Here is a 19,292-nt window from a genome sequence, read left to right as displayed (position 1 = left end):
CATGTTTTGTTGATTTTCTAAGAGATAATAAGTTAACAAATGCTGTACAGATAACAAACCTAAATATGGCATTTTTCTGCCAATTTTACTCCAGAATTTCTATTTATTTTCTGAGTTGAATATATTGGGGAAAAAATTAAGAATAAAATATTAAATGTGCCATAAAGTTTGCATAGGCCCCCCCTTTTAATTTATTTACCCCCCCCACACACACTTTTATTTATTTATACCTACAATACCCAGTGCTTGCTGTATACTGTAGGTAGAGAACACTGATGGATGAAAACAGGAAAATATAAAATTGTTAATTCTGTCAACTGATGAGGCTGAGAGATGCAGTGCTGCACTACAGAATATTAAATATTGTAACAAATAGCGTATTAAATGCTAGTTTTAGGTCAGACTGCCCTTTTAATTATAGTAATAAGGACAGTTAATTAAGTATTTTCCATCCATATATGAGTAGTGATACTGGGAAAAAATAATAAAAGTGGGACAAAGAAGTAGCAACACTGTCCTGGCAAATGACATCCAAAGCAGGAATTTTGCCAAGTTCTACAAATAGGCCACTCCACAAAGACAGTTGTGTACTTGTGCGTGTTTGTGAGTGTATTTTGTTTTGAAAAAGGCTGAGGGGGAAGGAAGCACCACATGCCACTGAACAGTGACGCTGGCACTGGGACAGCACCTTAGCTAAGCTAATACTGCACTGATTAGATTGTGAACTTTAAGACTGTGCTGTTGAAGCTAGAACAGTGCTGTTGAAGCTAGAACACCCAAATTCTGACCCAAACAAAAAAAATTCTAGTAGCTCGCTTCGTACAAGAGACTTTCAGTGATGACTTCATTTTTCAGAGTTATGCCTATGCAGTACAGCCCTATTTTTGCTACTGTACCTCTCATTCATGAAGACTGGAATACACTGAAAAGTGGCCTTGCCTCATTTCCACATCAAGGAAAGCACTTACGTTTCAGTTGACATGCAGTTGCGTATATAAAGTCAACACTTACTTATCATATTTGAAATCGTATTAGCACTCTTCAGTGTTTGACATGAAACATAAAAAGCTTCACACTGTGGGTGCGTTTTCTGTTTCTGACCGCTGTGAAGGAGACACCTGTTATCAGGAGTCCAGAAATTTGGGGGTTAAGGTGGGTCATTCCGTGTGAGAGGCAGCCCAAATGTACAGGCTTCACATTACACTGCATTCCTACAGAGAGAGGGAGAAAGAATGAGAGCCCTTCAGGGTATCACAGTAATGTCAGGCTTTAAATGGCCTAAACAGCTTGAATAACTGTGTGTCTGTGTGTGTGTGTGTGTGTGTGCCTGTGTGGGTATGATCATGTTTCATATCATCAATGTCATTTCAAAACCTATTCCATTCTTTTTACACCAGCTGTCCTTAACGTGTGTTCATTTCATGGCAAATGCACCAACAGAAGTGGTCCAAATTTACTCGGAATAAAATGTTGTTATATTAGCTAGATTGGAAATGAAAGGAAAATTTCACAGATTTTTCAAAATTTCATAAATCAACCACTGAGATGTAAACAATGTCATTCAGAGACATGAAATACTGTATTAAGAAACTTGTCAACTCCAATCTCTTTACAGTGGTGGTTATAGGAACCAGTGGTGTAAAATAAGGATTAAAAGGATTTTTTTCTTCGAGTACTATTTTGTCTTACAATGCTCGACATAAACCTCTCCACTGGATTTCAAAAATACAGTTTTAGGCCAAAATCTTCTCTCAAAACAATCATAAAACAAAGTCTCAGACACAGTGCAACATATCTGTACCATTTCATGTAACTACTTTATGATGTAGGTTTTAGGGACATTAAACATTTTGGATGTCTGGTTCCTATCACCACTAGTGTGAACAATTCTGACTCTGTATGTCTCTAGAATGGAATATTTCACATCAATCCACTCTGAATGATTTTGTGGAAGAACATTTTTTTATCTCCTATAAAGTTACTATTTTGGAGATACAAGGTTTTGTTATGATGTTGAAGATAATGCTTTTCTACTCAAATGTACTCAGATATGAACAGAACACTTTCTCTGCTGGTCGTCTAACAGGAGGAGAACAAAGCAAAGATTCAGAGTGTTCTAGAACATCTCTGTGGTGACGACAGCAAGCTTGAGATCTACCAGCAAGACCATACTGATGAGATGATCATATCAGGACAGTGCATTAAAGGTCTGAGACCTCACTATGCATTTATCTACACAACAAAGATGGACATAATGTAACTCTTTAGCGCACCAGAATCTTTGTTTTACATATTTCTCCTTATATATCACATGCTTTTTAAATTATATTGTTTGATGTTAGATTTGAAACAAACAGTGGAGCATAAGTACCTATATGTAGACGACATTCAATGCTGTGTTTAGAAGAACTGAATCCTTTTTTCTTTCTCATTAAACAGATGATGCCAAAGGGATGACTGAAAAGTTCAACAATGATAATATCAAAGATAAGGTAAAGTAACCACACAACCTACTGTCATTTACAGAATGCCAAGAGGAATGTGAAACATAACAGGCAAATCTGAGCACCAGTTTGATATCACAGAACACCACATAACATTACGATACATATGTAAGACTGACTACCTAGTACAGTATCACACAGTATTCTGCAATTCAGTATTATACCAGGGCCAATTAGTATTGTTTGTCCCAAGACCCACCAAATATTTTGTGAAGTGAAAAAAGATCCTTAAAGGGGAATTCTACCAATTTTTAAGGAGATCAAAGTCATTCAGAGTGTTAGCTTTGACCTAATAAGAATTTTTTAAATCTATCCATTGTGGAGAGGTACATGCAGGGCATTGTAAGGCCCAAAAGATTTCCCACTATTTTACTGTTATCAACATTACATATAAAACTTGTGCAGGTCCACTAGTTATTTGGATAGTACAGGAAATGGCTATACTTGCATCAGACAACACTACGACCCCTGGTTCCTATCACCACTATTGCAAAGGAATCTGAACCAGCATGTTTCATCATTTATAGTACATCATTTGACATCAAGCCACTCTGAATTACTTTACATCTCATTGATCGAATTATGCAGAAAAAAATCAGCAGAGCTCCCACTTTAAGTTTTCAGTCCATTTTACTCTCTCTTACTGTTCTCTACTGTTCTATAGCATTATTGGGGAAAGTCTTTTGAAAAGAACATTGAAAAAAAAAATTCCAAATTACAATTAGCAATTAGCACCACAATTATGGTTATTTGAAGACAGTTCCATTAAGGGCCTATTCAGGTGCTTTACATTCAATGTTTGTATACTTTTATAAACCTATATACTCATAAATACATAATTACATACTTATACACCAACTTCTTTTTCTAGTCTTTGCTTTTCTTATGGTAAGCATATTTTGGTAATACCATCCAGATCCATAATCATTTTAAAGAAAAAAGGGAGAAAATAAATAAATGAAAAAAAAAAAATAGAAAATAAATAAATAAATATACATACTTATACATATACACATACATATACACACACACATACATACATATATATATATATATATATACATATATATATATACATATATATATATGTATATATACACACACACACACATAACACATACATACATACTTACACATACACATACACACAGATATACACATACACCCACATACATACCTACACACATATACAAAATAATGATAAAAATAGTAAAATCAAATAAACTTAAAAAAAAAAAAACATGGAAAAACATGGAAATTTCTGACTTTCCCTTCAAATTAGCTCCTTAAAAAACTTTTTACATTACAAAAGGGGAAGCATGTTCTTTAATTAAAAAGGAGAGGAAATAAAAGTAGGTCCTTAAAAAATAAATAAATAAAAAACCTACATAAGTTCTGGTCTCCGGGGTCTTATATATATTTGCCATTTAGACCAAATCTGATAGTGTTCTATAGCATTTCATGATAAAAGGATGAAATGTAGGCCTACACTGTTACACATTTAGTTAGATAGAAAATAAACACTTATTTGCTTTATATTTAATCCATTCAGCTCTTACCTTATAAACACCTTAATAACTTGTATTGATATTGTGTTGGATATTATGTCTTATTTAAATTTACTCTGGTCCATGTTGTTAGTTAGCTTAGTGGGCTACCTAGCACACTGCTCACTGTTGCTTTCTTTCATTGTGGTCCTATGGTCCATACAACAGTTAGCTATGACAACACAATCTTACTGGTAACTTCACATTGAAATAATTGAACTGTGTCATTTAGCCGAGCACTGGTTTTTGAGTAATGTCTCGTTTGTACTTTAACACATACAAAATAAGAAAATGGATACATTAGATAATTTCTGTATGACTAAATTTGACCTGCAGTCCATTTGGTTAGATCCTGAAGAAGAGCATGACAGCAGGCCTACATTAAATTCTGAACAGTTTTGCCTCCAAACAAGCTTTTTGGCTGGCGGTCGTGACAGTGGAACAACTAAATAAATGGCAGATGGAATTGACAATATGTAAACACATTTGATAAAAGGTTTTCTGCTTTATTTTTTTCTTTATTTTGCTAAACTGTTGCATAAAAGCGGTAGAACACTCATGGTCATGTATCATCACAAATAACATCAACATTCAGACTGTTTTTATCAACAACTGTCTGTCTTACCGCTTGGTTAAACTCATAATCCGTTACACTGTGTTTTTCAAACTATGGGTCATGACCCACTGGTGGGTCACAGGGTGGGGATGAGTAGGTTGTGACCCATAGTTTGAAAATCCCTGTTCTAAAGTATTCAACAATTCATACAGTCATACAGTAATGGGTAGGAAATGGACATATGAAACATGGGTAGACTTAGAAAGCTGTAGTGAGTCCAAAGTTTATCAGCAGATTTTATAATGCTGAAAACATCTGAATAACAGACATGTCTGATCCCTAACTACCATCAAATACTTTAATATATGACTTCAATTAAGCAATGACTAAGTAAGTGTGTAACTGGATTATGAGCTTAAGCAAGCTAAGGGTGAGACAGACAGTTATTGTTGATAAAAACAGTCTGAATAGCGCTGGTGATAGTCTTGCACAACACAACCATCCACAGCAAAATGCACAGGCAGTATATTCCTCTCCAATCCTATTCACACTCAGCACAGAATACACTGTATAAAAGTTGAGTGAAAATTCTTATATGCAACGTCCCTGACAACACTACGATGTTAAAATAACATTAATAATAATAATAATTCCATATCAAATGGCAAACATACTACATAAGAATAACAACATACAAAATGTAATCTACTGCAAAGATACAGCCAGAGATAGAGGGCCTGTCACTCTACAGCACTCTCTCCGTTAGGAAAGAAACCTGGAGTTTAATTCTTCAGTCCTGTTCTCATCCCTCTTTTTATGTGTGTGTAGGTTGGAGTTGTGGAGGCTGTGCCCGTCTTGGTGAAGCACTCTCGGATTGTCCTGGTCACTGTCCTGCTTGCCGGTCTGCTACTGGCCGCTCTGCTCATTGTTGCATACATCCTGAAAACCCACCGCACTCAGGCTAAAGGAGTGCGCCTGGTAGGGTCTAATAGCAACACTCACATCATCACTGTTGCAACAAAACATTGAGTCTCCATTTTGGTAAATTTTTAAACATACTTTGAAAAAAACTGCAATTTAGATTGCATGAAAATTTCATAATGAATGGGCCAGTAGAAATGGTCCAAAATTACATTGACTTTCATTATAAGTTAACAACATTGTTTTGTTCTCCTGTAAACTTTTCATTTTGGAGATACAAGGTTTTGTTCTGACAGTGATGAAGCACGTTTTTTAATGTATCAACCCCTTTTTTACATTTGAAAATAGCCTGAGAATTTTATTTTGGCCTGAGAATTTTATTTTGAATATTTAATATTCGCAATTTAACACCCCCAGTTTACTGTAAACTGTGGTGTAAAGTTGCCTATTGGCTAAGCAGTAGCTGATTTTAGTTTCACACATAGTGCATTTAACTTCACCCCTTATTCAGTTATTAACCTTAAAACTTTCTATTCAGTATTATAATTATTCTATAACTAAGTATGTAAGTTGTGAATGGGCTCTTGCAGTTTGAGGGGTTAAAGGGCAATTCCACCCATTTTTCACAGTTACTGCATGATTCATAAGTTGAGATTGAAGTCACTTAGAGTGCTTTGAAGTGAAATAGACAAACTTACCAACTCAGATTTTTCACAGTGGTGGTGACAGAAACCAAGGTTCATAATGTCTGCAAGAAAAATCTAGCCATGTTATTTACTGTCCAAAGTGACATATGAGCCAACACATGTTCTCAGTTTTCCTATGTAACGTTGATAGTAGTAAAATACTGGAGAATCTGAAAAAATACATTTTGTTTGTGGACTGAAAGCCAGAGTTTGATCACTGGGTTAAGGCATGGTATAGTTAATAAGCCTTGATACATTTCACTTAGAGCTACTAAGTTTTTCAGGCATCCTTCAAGAGGGATGGGTGTGTGTGTGTTTGGTTGAAAGCGACACACTAAGACACACTGTTGCTTCCTGTCTTTGTTGTTGATAACAATGTTGATATACTTCAACAAATGTCAGAGGCAATCTCTGTACAATCTCTCTTTCCTGTTTGGACCGGTCGTTTCTCTTATTTGTAACAAAAACAAATTGATAAAATTTAAGCAGCCATTTCCTTTCTGGAAATTTCAATTGCTCATTTAAAAACATGATGGGCAAAGCTGACATTCTGAAAAATGAGACTATTCAATATTTATAGCCAGTTATAATAATCTTACATGCAAAAACATTCTGCTTACTCCGAAACTGATTTCATGTGGTTTTGTTTATTGTATGAAAGATTACAGTTGATTTTGAACCTGATCTCCACCCCAGCCCCGCCTGGTTGGGGGTTTTAATCAGGCTAACTGACAACAGGCATGAGGGCCGATTCTATCTTCGGTGCAGCTGTGTAACTGTCACTGGCAGGAGTGAAGGCACGCCTATTCCACTTCCCCTGCGATGTGGCATTTTTACGGGCCTCTTGGTTAAAACAGTAATCTAACAAACAGAGAGCGTAAGGCTGAGTCACTAACCACAGAACCCACACAAACCCTCTGACTTATATGAAATATACACAAATCTGCCTGGTTCATGAGGCAGGGCTCACAACACCTACTCTGACTGAGACGGTGATTCACTCGTTTAGCTCACAGCCTCTGTGCAGCGGTGAGAACATCAAATGAAATCACAACATCTTTCGACTTACTCAGAGTGCAATGCTATCTTAACTTCTATTCAGTGCTCACTCTTGAGGGATTACTGGTCTCCTTAAGTCAAACCTCATTAAACCACAGATATAAACTGAACAGTTACAGTTTTAAGAATGATTGGCTGAGCCATGCCCTCAAGCAGTTGCAAAATGCTCAGTATACACACACACACCTCACATTAATTGGTTACTAGTTATGTGCCAAGTTAAGTAAAACCAAAAAATCATTATGTAGATATGCAAAGAATGATATAAAATAATAATAGCAAATTATTTATTTAACATTTGTGTTCTACATCATTGTTTTATATCATTTTTTTTTATAAAAGCAATATGGCTACTTTCTTTAAGCATTGCCAAGTCAGAATTTTTCACAGCCAGACCTCTATGTTTAATCTTTAATGTCTCTAAATACTACCTCACAGGACGATTTTACAGAAATGATTATGAATATGCTGCCAGATGCCTGTTTTTACCAGTTTTTTTACAATAAGGCTTTGGCCTATTATATATTTTTTAAACAGCAGGTAGTACAGGGCATGGCAAGGCAAAATTGCACCCAAAATGTTTTTGTATTTATCATTATTTTACCATTATCAACAGTGAATATAAAAATCAGAAGACATGTAGGTTCACTGGTTCACTGGTCATTTTGGATAGCAAATTAAATGACTATATCTGCATTGTAGTCTCCCCTGGTTCCCATCATCACCACTGTAATCTCTCTACAAGAGTTTCTCTACAATATCAAAACACTCTAAATGACTTTGTTCACAGTTCAATTAAATTATGCCATCATTTAAAAAAATCAATAGAATTTTCATTTTATCAATGGTAGAATTACTGTAAGCAGGGCCCTCCATAGCTTACTGCCTTATGAAAAAACACATTTTTATCAGCTTTGAATGTTAATTACAGTTTCATTTCATTGTCATCAAATATCAGTGACTCTTCACTATTGAAGTAGTGTCTCATTTCTAATCAGTGTTTCTCCTGTCCATCCAGGCTGAAGAGTCATTCCAGGTAGATGAACAGAACCAGGGGAACACTCTACTATCTGTAGCCCCACTCCCACCTCAAGAACCCCTAGACAAGCCCACCAGTAATGGCGAGTCTCCAGAGTCACCACCCACCAACGGCCACTCCCCTACCCAAACACCAGTGGCTGATACTCCGATGTAAAACCTGGGTCCACCAGCCTAGAATCTGATACTGAATGTGAAGAATCGTGGTTATCAGTCACCTCAACTTCCAAAATAACCAGACATAAAGGACGATTGTGATGAAGATATGAATAATGAAGATCCCAATGATCATGATGGCAATACGGAAAGTGTAAACTAAACAGTGGATGTGAAGTTAACAATACTGTGAAGACATGACTGATTGCTTGAGCCAAAGAAGAAAGGCTCAGCTTAAAAAGCTGTCAATGTTAGCACAGCTAAAATGTTTTAAAACTCAGATCTACTGGGAAAATGTCCAGTAAGTTTTCCTGAACTTCATAATATTACCACTTTTGAAAAAAAGATGTTTCTCATTGCTGCATTTGTACCATGATTAGCCCTCCTGAATTGAATGCTGATGCTATTACTCTGTCAATGCTCGTATCATGGAGGAAATGCTAGCAGATGGGTCGATGCAGGACGGTCAGCCAGGCTGTCACATTTATTGATAAAGACAGCAGCCTTAGAGGTGTTCTTTCAAGCAGGTCAAACTAATCAAATTGTATTATGGACTGTATGAGTTATAAAAAACATATTTTGAAAAGCATGTTGAAAGTATTAGTTGTAGACTTTAAGATTTAAGGAAAGTTTGAACATAGAATGGAATTATGGAAAGAACAACCAACACTTTCACTAATAGTCCTCTTCTTTTAGCTCCACTGGCATCATACTGTAATGAAGAAATGGAACAATAGCATTTTTGGAAAACGTCCAGGCACTTAAGTTTGCAGTTCTTCACTATAAGCTTTTGCCAACTGGAATATGTGAGATATAATGGAGAAAGGGATCAGCCAATTCACTGTTACTTTTGATGCTAACAACCCACTGCTTTTATTTACATATGCTGGATCTTTCTCCTATCTGTTAGCATTAGAGGGATATTTATAGTTGTAGAAGCTTCAGCTTACATAAGTTCAATTTCAGACTGTATTTTTATAGTGTTTTACTTGCTTTTAGAGTGCTCTGCTTCCAGACTAAAAGAGTGCTTTGTATTAAACCAAACAGGGCTATTGTGAAAGGCAGACAGCAAACAATTAAGTTAGTAATTATCGTCTTTTTTACATAATCTATTTTTGTATTTGACCTCTTTATATTGCTTATGTGTAATTGTTTTGGATGTCGCATTGTTCATAATCTAAACCTCAGTCATGTGTTAAGTAATAGGAGGTTTTACAATAGGATTCTTGTGATATTGTATGTATGCGTGTGCATTCTTTTATCATTAGTATATCAGCTCTGTATAAAGCAGGTCTGTAGAACCCCATTCACAAGACTTTTATTATTTCAGCCTGTAATATGGGATCAGGATTCTGGGTAAGAGCTATCAGTCTAAGATGAGATGTGAAGCAGTCAGAAGGGTAGCAGTTCACACTGAGAAAGATCAGTGAATAAGTCAACTGTCAGTTCGCTTCAAGAGGCAATTGCTGATGGAGCTCTGAACAATTAATTTGGTGTGTCATAGCAATTGAGCTATCCTTGTTTTGTAGCTACTGTTGCAAACAACAACCCTGGCCAAAATCCTATTCAATTTACACATTGTGGTTGCACACAACGTGTAAATCTAGGGTATGTAATTCATTTAAATGCTATTTCTTATTATTTTAATAGTATTGATGTACTGTTTTTCTTGAAACTGAGAAAAAAAAGCATGGTGGCCTATTCATTGTTGTTGTTTCCAACCTGCTTAGTTTTGTTTAGCTACATCCTTGAAAAATGTTTCTTTGTTTTCTTTTTTTGTAAAGACAACATATATGCACTGTTAAAGGTACCACAAAAGGATCTTTACATGATGCCATGGAAGAACCCTTTTTGGTTCCCTAAACATCCATTTTTGTAAATGAGATATGTGAGAATGAAGAACCTTAGTAAACGTTAAAGAACTTCAAAAACCTTCATACTCACACATCTCATTTACAAAAGAGATTCTTTAGGAAACCAAAGTGGTTCTTCCATGGCGTCACTCAAAGAACCCTTTGTAGCACCTTTTATGGAGTGTGTATAGAACTGTGAACACTCAAACAGCAAATCTGAATGCATAAAAGGTTTAAAAGGTTCTTCTCTGTTGTATGTAGTTCCTTAAAAATGGTTCTATAATGCATCTAACAGATATAGAACCTTTTCTGGTACTACATAGATCCTTTTTTGCTAAGAGTATACACTGTGAAAAATGTTTAGTCAGTTCAGCCTAACAAAAAAGTTTCATGTTGTAACAAGCAGTTTAACTAGTTTTCAGTCAAATAAAATTAAATCACTACTTTGAAAAGAAGCAAAGAAAGATGAACAAAAGCAACATTTTTTCGCTGATCAAAACCACACAAACACTTTAAACAGGTGTGGCGCCACACCTTCAACAGTGAAAACTTATTGTTTCCAGAAAAAAAACACAACTGGCTGAATGACAAAATGCAATTATGCCACTGAATAAAACTACCTTTAATGTCATACTAAAAACACGTCTCTATAAACCTGACGAACAGTGTCGGTGTTAGTTTTGACCCTGCACTTCACTGGGTTCAGCCTCAGATAGCAAACACCTCTGAAGACCATCAGGCCGCTTTCAAAGCAGGTTAATTTTTTAAAGTCGGCACTAATTTTGCAGGGAAGCAAGCGCTCTGCTATTCCCACATTTGCTAACATAAAATTAGAAAATAGAGCTGGTTATCATCTATGTGTATCACAATCAGCAGTATTAATAAACCTTACTTGATATTAGTCTCTTTATGTTTGGTTTACCAACTGAATGCATGTCGCTGATGTTCGGACCATTTTCATGTCGCTGATGTTTGGACAAAAATATGCCCTGTGATCCATGTGCCAGAATCAAACGCATTTTTGCTATTGTTTTATTGCTTGTTGGCCTTTATTAACATCAGCTGTGCTGCAAGAATGATAAAAGCACTCTTAGTTTAGTGGTAGCAGTAAGAAATATTAATACTAACATTTAACAAATCCACAGTGTACTAGCATAAATTGTGGCCTAGTGCATCAGTTCATGTATCACAGTAAAGGCAGTTTTACCAGATCAGTGAGCTGCAGCTCCTCTTACTGAACATGAACTCATAAAGAATTTACTGTTCAGGAAATGTCGCACCTCCCTGCTAAAATAGAGATTCTGATTGGTTTTACCGCTGTACCAATAATTTAAAAAGTGGTGAGTCAAATGCCCACTCACCCCCCTGGTCCTGGCAGCCCTGACTTTAAATGAACTGCTCTTACAGTGGAGACCAGCTCAGTAGTATAAACTGGAAACATTATTCAACCATTTAACAACTTTAAACAAAATGTGTTACAGTTTCTCTTAGGATTAAATGGGATTTTTGTCAGCGTTCTGTACAGCTTGTCCAACATGGCACATTTCTGGGCAGAGCATGTATGGACCATCTATACCACTGATGCCACTAATATTATTTCCCACTCTGCAACAGACATGACTATAGAAAAACTGATTTAGAAGATACAGCAGTGTGATTTAACTCAAAGTGAATAAGAAGTACTTGCTTTTGTTTGGCTGAAGTGAAGCAAACTGAATAGGCCTCTTGAAGACGCTCAGCTCTGTAGACAGTCTAACTCCTTTGTGTACTATACTATGTGTCTGTATTTGGTTTGCTTTGCAGTGTTTGTTTTGAAAATGTTTTAATCATTTACTTCAGAGCTTCCATTTTTTCATTTATGGAATAAAAACTAAACCCATTTTCATACAGTCTGAATGGAATGAGAGCATTTTGTAACTGTGCAATTTTAGTTCACATTTTGACTTGATACAGCATTTCTCTCTTTCTCTCTCTCTCTCTCACACACACACACACGCACGCACGCACGCACGCACGCACGCACGCACACACACACACACACACAGTATTCTGGCTTGCTTTCCAGTCCACTATCTACGAGCCTGTAGTAAGTAGTGTGACTCTGATAAGTACAGGGATCAACTCCCACAGACGAAACAGGCTTTACTCTGCTGTTGGGTTAAACAGAAGGGCAAACATACTTTGGGCAGTCTCGGAATCAGACACAACACAGATGCTCTAAGATAGCTGTTGAAAGACTTCACTCAGCCATGGACTTGAGCCAGTTCACGCTGAATTTCAACAAAACAGTGAATCATTTTCTTTCCCTTTTCCAATATTTTGCCTTTGACAAGATAATGAAAAAATGTATGCAAACATCATTTCTGTGCAATAAAATATAAACTATTCAGACAAAGTTAAAAATGGATAAAATATGAGGAAGAACCAAAGGTACACTAGTTGACTGGTGTCGCAGGGCTTGACAAGAGACATAAAACTTATCATAAGTAAGCCGAATGTGTAGTTTAAAAAATATTAAACTCACTACACTAGGCTTAATGTCAGGGAGAGCAGGGATCATCCTGACATATTTTGGCTTTTGCTAAATAATTTTAAAATTGAGAGATTTTTTATTCAAGTAACTTTTAAATCTCTGCTACAAATGAACACTTAGGTTCCAAACACCATTTCACAATCCAGCCATAATGTTCCAACATAATTGTAAGAGATTGAAGGGCTATTTGTAACAATTGCTAAAAAGTTGATGCAAAATATAATTATGCTGCAAAACAGTGCTATATTACAACCAACAAGAGGGTGATTAAAACAATATAGATGTAAATTCGGTGACTTACACACACAACTCAGTAACTGAAAAGCAAACAAAACAAAAAAAAAAAGTTACTATTACAGTTTTTAGGGTGAAATATCTGTCCAATCGCTGTCAACATTTGCAGATGACTTTGCTTCGGGAATATGAGAAGATGATGAAAAGGACTTTAACTTTTTTAACTAAATAAAGCATCCATGTTATGCTTTACCTTACATTAGGTTGTGCCCCACTCTCTCCCTGATTTTAAAGAGACATAAAACTTTCTACAAGTAAGCCTAATGTATGATTTTAAATGGATCCATATGGATTTTGCACCCTGAAGCTGTGTTGGGCTCAGTCCTGCACAAAGCTACACCGAAGAGAATCAGAGTTGAACACACTGTGCTGCTGTATTTATCACACAGAAAGAAGAAGGAAGCCAGAATCACTGCAGTGAAATACAGTCTCATCAACACACTAAAGAAACTCAACCAGGGCCTGAATAGGAAAAGATCCAGAAAGAAAGAGAGAAGAACAGTCACCAGCCAATAGGTGTTGAGAAAAGCACAAACCGTGGAATTTGTCGCATTTCAAAGTTAATCATACGGACATCAGAAAAAACTATATTTTTAGAACACAGCCCACAATCTGATTGTAAACATACCAGTCCTTGTTTTTATAGGCAGGCAACTGGACATTTCACCATTTCACATCATTTCTGATGGCAGCCATTACACCATGAGGAAAATATTATCCTGAACAAACCTTTTTCAAAACACTGACAACTTTACTATTAGCTGCTTTATGAGTCATTTTCCAAGCAGTTCAGACAAATAAGACACCATGTAAAGACATAATTGTAGTCCTAATGATGCAGACAGAGAGGTTACTTCACTTAGGAAATTGTTATGTAATGGTTTCCTGTGCCTGGGAATACTTGGGAAGACCAAAAGAAGTTCCTCGGAAATTTAAAGGTGCTCACTTGCTTCAGAGTCCAAAAGAAACATTCAGAACTGGCCAAACAGAAAAAACACTACATTAAGGAATACAGCATATCAAAACCTCACCATAAGCTTAAAGCATATCAAAACCTAAGCACCTAATTTTGACATACAATCATTTCTACTTAAGAATCATTATGTGTATAAGAATTACATAAGCACCGTTATATCTAGATATGAGTCATATGAGCCTTCTACACATAAGGCCTGACAAATGCAGGGGGAAAAATATGTAGTTAAAAGTGGGAGCTATATAAAGATGTTTTAGCGGCTGCATGGTCCACAGGCTCACGTTATGTAATTGGATAGCACAAACTCTCCTAGTCGTGTCACTCTGTGCCATATCTTTATTCCTAGAGGCCTAACCAGAGGGCTACCCAGTGCTCAGCTCACACAGCCTCCATAACAACACCGGCCCGTTCCCATGCCCCTGGCAGCCATGTTCCTCAGGGAGAACACATTAGCTCCACACAACAGGAAACTCTTTCTGTGTGTCTCTTTCTGTCTTTCTGTGTACTTTAAGAGGTCTAGAGGCTGACGCTTATTAACATGGACATAAAGTACATAGGATATACAAGGAATCCAGTCAAACTAGTAAGCAAGATGCAAATGGAATATGACAATGAGAAACCAGGGCAACAACTGCCTTCAGGGCAACAAATACCAATGCAAGGCTGCCAATGAATTTCACATTAAATGTCACAAGAGATGCAGACATGGTCTGAAATGGTGTGAAAATGACAAAATTTGTTGTTAAAACAAGTGTGGGGCTAGTTGGACTATGTAAGATTGTTTTGGTTAAAATTGAAAGCAAAGAAGGACTAAAATACACGAAAAGCCACTAAAGTCTGAAATAATAACTAAAACGTTAGGAGTGTTAGGTCAGATTTCACAGGAGCATTTTGGAGCATGTCATACGTCTTTATGTATTAATGTCACACGTACTGCCTCAAAAGGAAGGCCTGGCTCAATGTTTAGGTCCCAAATGCAAAATCAACATTATACTGATGAAAATATGATGACAATAGTGATAATTCACTTATTTTTATCGGAAGACAGGACTTTCACAAAGTTTGGACTGAGTTCTCTTGGAATACTCTTTCAACACCCTCCTATCATCAGACTCATCAGCTAGGAGAAGGGGTCCAAAACACAACCAACGTTTTTTCTTCCGTACATTGCACACAATTACACATATCTACCAAAGAGGTCTCCAAACCCCCAAATCTTATATAGTGTAGCTTTAACATCCTCTTAGAAAAAATCTTGTTAAGGCCACTGATTAGCATCCCACAATGGCTTCGTTTCTTTGGACCCAAACCTATTTCACATGTCAAAAACGTTTAAGAAATCCAGACCTCCTGTTCTTATCTTCTCAAACCACATGACCTCACTACACGCCCACACGACAAACTGCAGGCTAAATAAGCCCTGTGTGAATGAATGCGATGGGGATGGCTTGATTCAAAACAGATGCCTCCTCCTTTATTTTTTACAGCCATACATCACATGTATACACTGCATGCTGCTCTCAACATGCCGTCCATATTTTCAACTTTATAACATGGTTTTTCTCAGCCGGATGTACATACAGTCCGTGTATGCAAACTAAGTGCAAACAATGCCTGTTTTGAATTCAATGTTTTTGTGATGTAACGGAAACCAAATTATTTTCATACATTTACTTATATTCAGCTTTTATCAGTTTAGCCCCATCCATTCATGCTGAAGTTATAAGGTGAGCACATTAACCAAAACGGCCTATTTAAAGGACCTATATTCTATATTTTTACTGTATTCTGTACAGGTCCACTTACCACCTTTTACAGAAAACAGTTATAATTAATTTTTAAATGACTATTTTCCAACTTCTCTTTATCCCTTAGAATCATAAATGACCTCTGTTCTGATTGGCTGACCTGTCTTGTGCCCTCATTCAATAAACAGTCCAAGCTCAAACACTCTTTATAACATCAAAGTGTATAAGCAGAGCTAAACTGCTGTAGGCTGAACAGCTTGTTATGTATCAAAGCATGAGTTTTCATGGCATGACAAAAACAACGAATTCAGAACAGGCTGTTTTTGTAGCTTAGTTTCCATATATGGACTGGGAAGTGAAAGGTATATTTAGAAACTTTATCAACAGTTACATACTATATCAAAAAAAGCTAATGAAAATTCAGTTTTCCATGATATGAGCCTGTTAATTCTAAGAGATAAATATATGTTGGTCATACAAATGATCATATAAAAATGAAAAATAAGAAGTTTTTGTTAGGATGTGGGCATTGTGTGAAACATTTTTCAAATAATTTGGAGGGAAAAACAACATAAATCAGAGTGATGGGAGTGACTATATTCTTTTTGACAAACAGCGCCCCCTCGTGCGCACAAAAAGGCACTGCAGGGAAAGGATAGATGCGACATCATTCGAGAACAATGGCTAGGTTTCTGGAAAATCTGCACTGCGCAGCAGCAGAAACATACCATTAAATATAATAAATATACAGCAAACTAATGTATATTATGAATTCACAAAGACTGAATTGATGAAATCATAAAGATTGCCAGTCTTATAGTCACACAATCTTCCCTTCATTCATTGTTCTTTCTGCGTACTAAACTGTAATCTCTCCAGCAGGCAGCAGTAGAAAGGGCCTTTACCACGCGACCCCAGCCAATGTTTGTAAACATGCGTCAGTAACATGTGATTCCGATGTGCCGGTCTGGCCAATCAGGCTCCGGGGGAGTGTTTTGTGGGCGGGGCCGGCGCGTTGCGCCGTGGAAAAATCGATTGGGATCCTGTAATGATGCAAAGAGGCTCTGCTTAAAGAATGGAAGCAGCAGATGAGAGTGGGTCAGATACCAAACAAGTGGCAGTGAGCGCATCGCGGGACACGGAAACAGCGAAAGTGCCTGGATTCATCTCATCCAAGTGAGTAGAATTCCTGCACTTCCAGTTCTTCGTTTATAAACCTGTTTAAAACGCTCCGTCACTGACCCATCACACAAAACTGTCTACCATCAACGCGTCCGCCACTTTAAAGCCTTTTAAACCAGAGAGGAAGGTTAGCGTGACCCGCCTGTTGAAGAAAACTGAGGTGGCTAGCTTTGTCTGTGGCGACTGAGCACTTTAAAACGGGATTGCGAAATGTTGTGAGAAACACTCCAGCAGGCCCAGGGCCCGTGCTCGGATATATGACTGCGTCAGAGGGGGGGATGGAGCCGTAGCGACTCGTCGGGAATTTCACCTGCGTAAGAGATTCCACACACACACACACACACACAAACACACTGAGGAGAGAGCGACGGCGCAATGAAGCACTACGGTGGAAACGCGGGAGCGCGTCGTTCAGCCTGTGGGAAGGATGCTGCGCGAGACAGGCACGCGCGCGTAAATAATAACGCGCACCGCAGCAGCACTGTAGAGTTTTTTTTGTCTGCATTCATGAACCTTTGCTAGTCATCTAAAAAAATATGACGCAGTTTGGGAAACGAGGCTTAAGTTGGCAACTTATTCGAATTTAACGTTCCACCTTAAATTGTGCAGCAGGTAACCGCGGCACCATTTAAGGTGGAACGGAAAAGTCGAATCCAACAACAGCTTTGAGTCTATTTTTTCTATTTTCCTTGAGGCGCCAGAATGTAACTGCTACGCCATTTAAGATGGAAGGAAATTCGTAACCTACTTCAACTTCGTGTTTCGGGTTTTGTATCTTTTCCTCAGCTGTTTGGGTGGTGATGCTAGCAGATCTGCGCAGTGGCTCATTCACAACGATGCTGGCCGTTTATTAATGTTTTGAAGCATAATGTCGTATTTCTGTGCCTAAAACTAACAGTGTTGACTTTGTTTTGGTTTTTTGTATTAAAGAGCCTGTTGTTAGGCAATGGCCCGGTGGCGCTGTCCAACACGTTGTAACGCTAGCGTGCTAGTGCGCACTACCCTGGAGAAGTAAACAAAACTGCAGCGCGCTGTTCCGTCTGCCCGCCAGAGGCCGCTGTTGTCATCGTTTACGAACAAGCCTGCGTAATGTTTTTGCTGCCGGAGCCAGTCTATTATGCAATGCTGTGTTTGCGCCGGACACATCATTTAATTTTGTAATATTATTTTAGTGTCCACTAATCCCAGTGTACCACTGCTGGGAGAGGTAAACAGAATGGTGAAAGCTCTACCGGTGGGGGAGCCTGGCTGGGACTGTTCCCTGGCCACATTAAAGTTAACACCAGTTATATTTATAGGGCTGGCACGGCAGTCATTTCAAAGAAGCAGGCACACTTTGTCACTGCTCAGTATCAGGCTCAGTCAATACAGCAAGCTAATTAGACTGAGTCAAACATGTTATGTTTGCACAATAACAAGTTACACTTCAGTGCAAGCTTGATTGTCAGTCACGAGTTTGTAGGATTCCGTGACATCCTCTGGTTGGAAACCCACTTTGGAGTCCTTGATAGCAAAGGCTTTAAAATTTAGGTACGGATGAGAATCCAAGATGCAGTCTCGCAGTACTTGGAATATGTCGACACAACAAGGTTACGTTTCATGTCAGTTCGGGTTACATAATTTATATATATATATATATATATATATATATATATATATGAACTTTTTTGTTTATTTTCTTATTTTGGATTGGTTGTATTAATCTGAGCCAAACTAATCTGTGTAGTATATCATTAGAGCTTTTGACAATCATTTTCAACAAACAAAATTTGGAAATCGCTTCAAGAATATTGCCAAATGTCAAGCAAGTACAAGTTACGCATTATTTAAGAGATGATAAGACGACAATCCACTACATAAAGAAAAAACAGAGAAAATGGAACCCCTAACAACCATGCAAGACCTGGTAGACCACCAAAACAGTCACCATCAAACAAAAAAGCTGCTGTTTTTCTCAGAACAATGGACTGACCACCCCAGAGTCCAGACCTCAGCATCACTGAATGTGTTTACATTGATGGTGAGAAGCAGAAAATGCAACCAACTTCAAAGACAGACCTTTCGAAGTGTGGAAAAATACCTCTGCAGATTTCTTTGAAAGCAAGAAAGCAAGCCTCCCAAAAAGAATGGAAGCTATAATGAATGCAAAGTGAAAACAAAACAAAAAAAAAAATGTATTTGTTAAGGCATCTGTGTAATTTTCTGTTAAATAAATTAAATTATTTTCTGTTAAATCTAT

The 19,292-nt window shown here is 37.4% G+C and overlaps 2 protein-coding genes across 6 annotated transcripts in view; one reads left to right on the top strand and one right to left on the bottom strand.

Annotated features, from left to right (window-relative positions):
* si:ch211-286o17.1 overlaps window positions 1–12,205 on the top strand; it is a 35,679-nt gene extending 23,474 nt beyond the window's left edge. Inside the window, exons 5-8 of the mRNA XM_036571121.1 lie at window positions 2,087–2,207; window positions 2,440–2,492; window positions 5,436–5,585; window positions 8,292–12,205. Of these exons, the coding sequence (XP_036427014.1) occupies window positions 2,087–2,207; window positions 2,440–2,492; window positions 5,436–5,585; window positions 8,292–8,468 (501 nt within the window). The 3' untranslated portion in view covers window positions 8,469–12,205. The remainder of the gene's footprint in view (window positions 1–2,086; window positions 2,208–2,439; window positions 2,493–5,435; window positions 5,586–8,291) is intronic.
* The window catches only part of im:7151449 (complement decay-accelerating factor), a 150,416-nt gene that overhangs the window by 111,522 nt on the left and 19,602 nt on the right, over window positions 1–19,292 (bottom strand). The window contains exon 10 of one of the 5 annotated variants that reach the window (XM_036571119.1): window positions 463–1,211. The exons of 3 other annotated variants lie outside the window; for them this stretch is intronic. In XM_036571119.1, the coding sequence (XP_036427012.1) occupies window positions 1,199–1,211 (13 nt within the window). In that variant the 3' untranslated portion in view covers window positions 463–1,198. Of the gene's footprint in view, window positions 1–462; window positions 1,212–6,310; window positions 7,076–19,292 lie in introns of those variants that run through there. One more of the 5 variants, XM_036571120.1, reaches the window with a different exon arrangement.

This window comes from Colossoma macropomum, unplaced genomic scaffold (assembly GCF_904425465.1).
Source record: "Colossoma macropomum unplaced genomic scaffold, Colossoma_macropomum, whole genome shotgun sequence".
In the NCBI taxonomy this organism is placed as follows: Eukaryota; Metazoa; Chordata; class Actinopteri; order Characiformes; family Serrasalmidae; genus Colossoma; species Colossoma macropomum.
The sequence above is the reverse complement of the archived record's forward strand: the minus strand, read 5'-3'. Positions and strand labels throughout refer to the sequence as shown.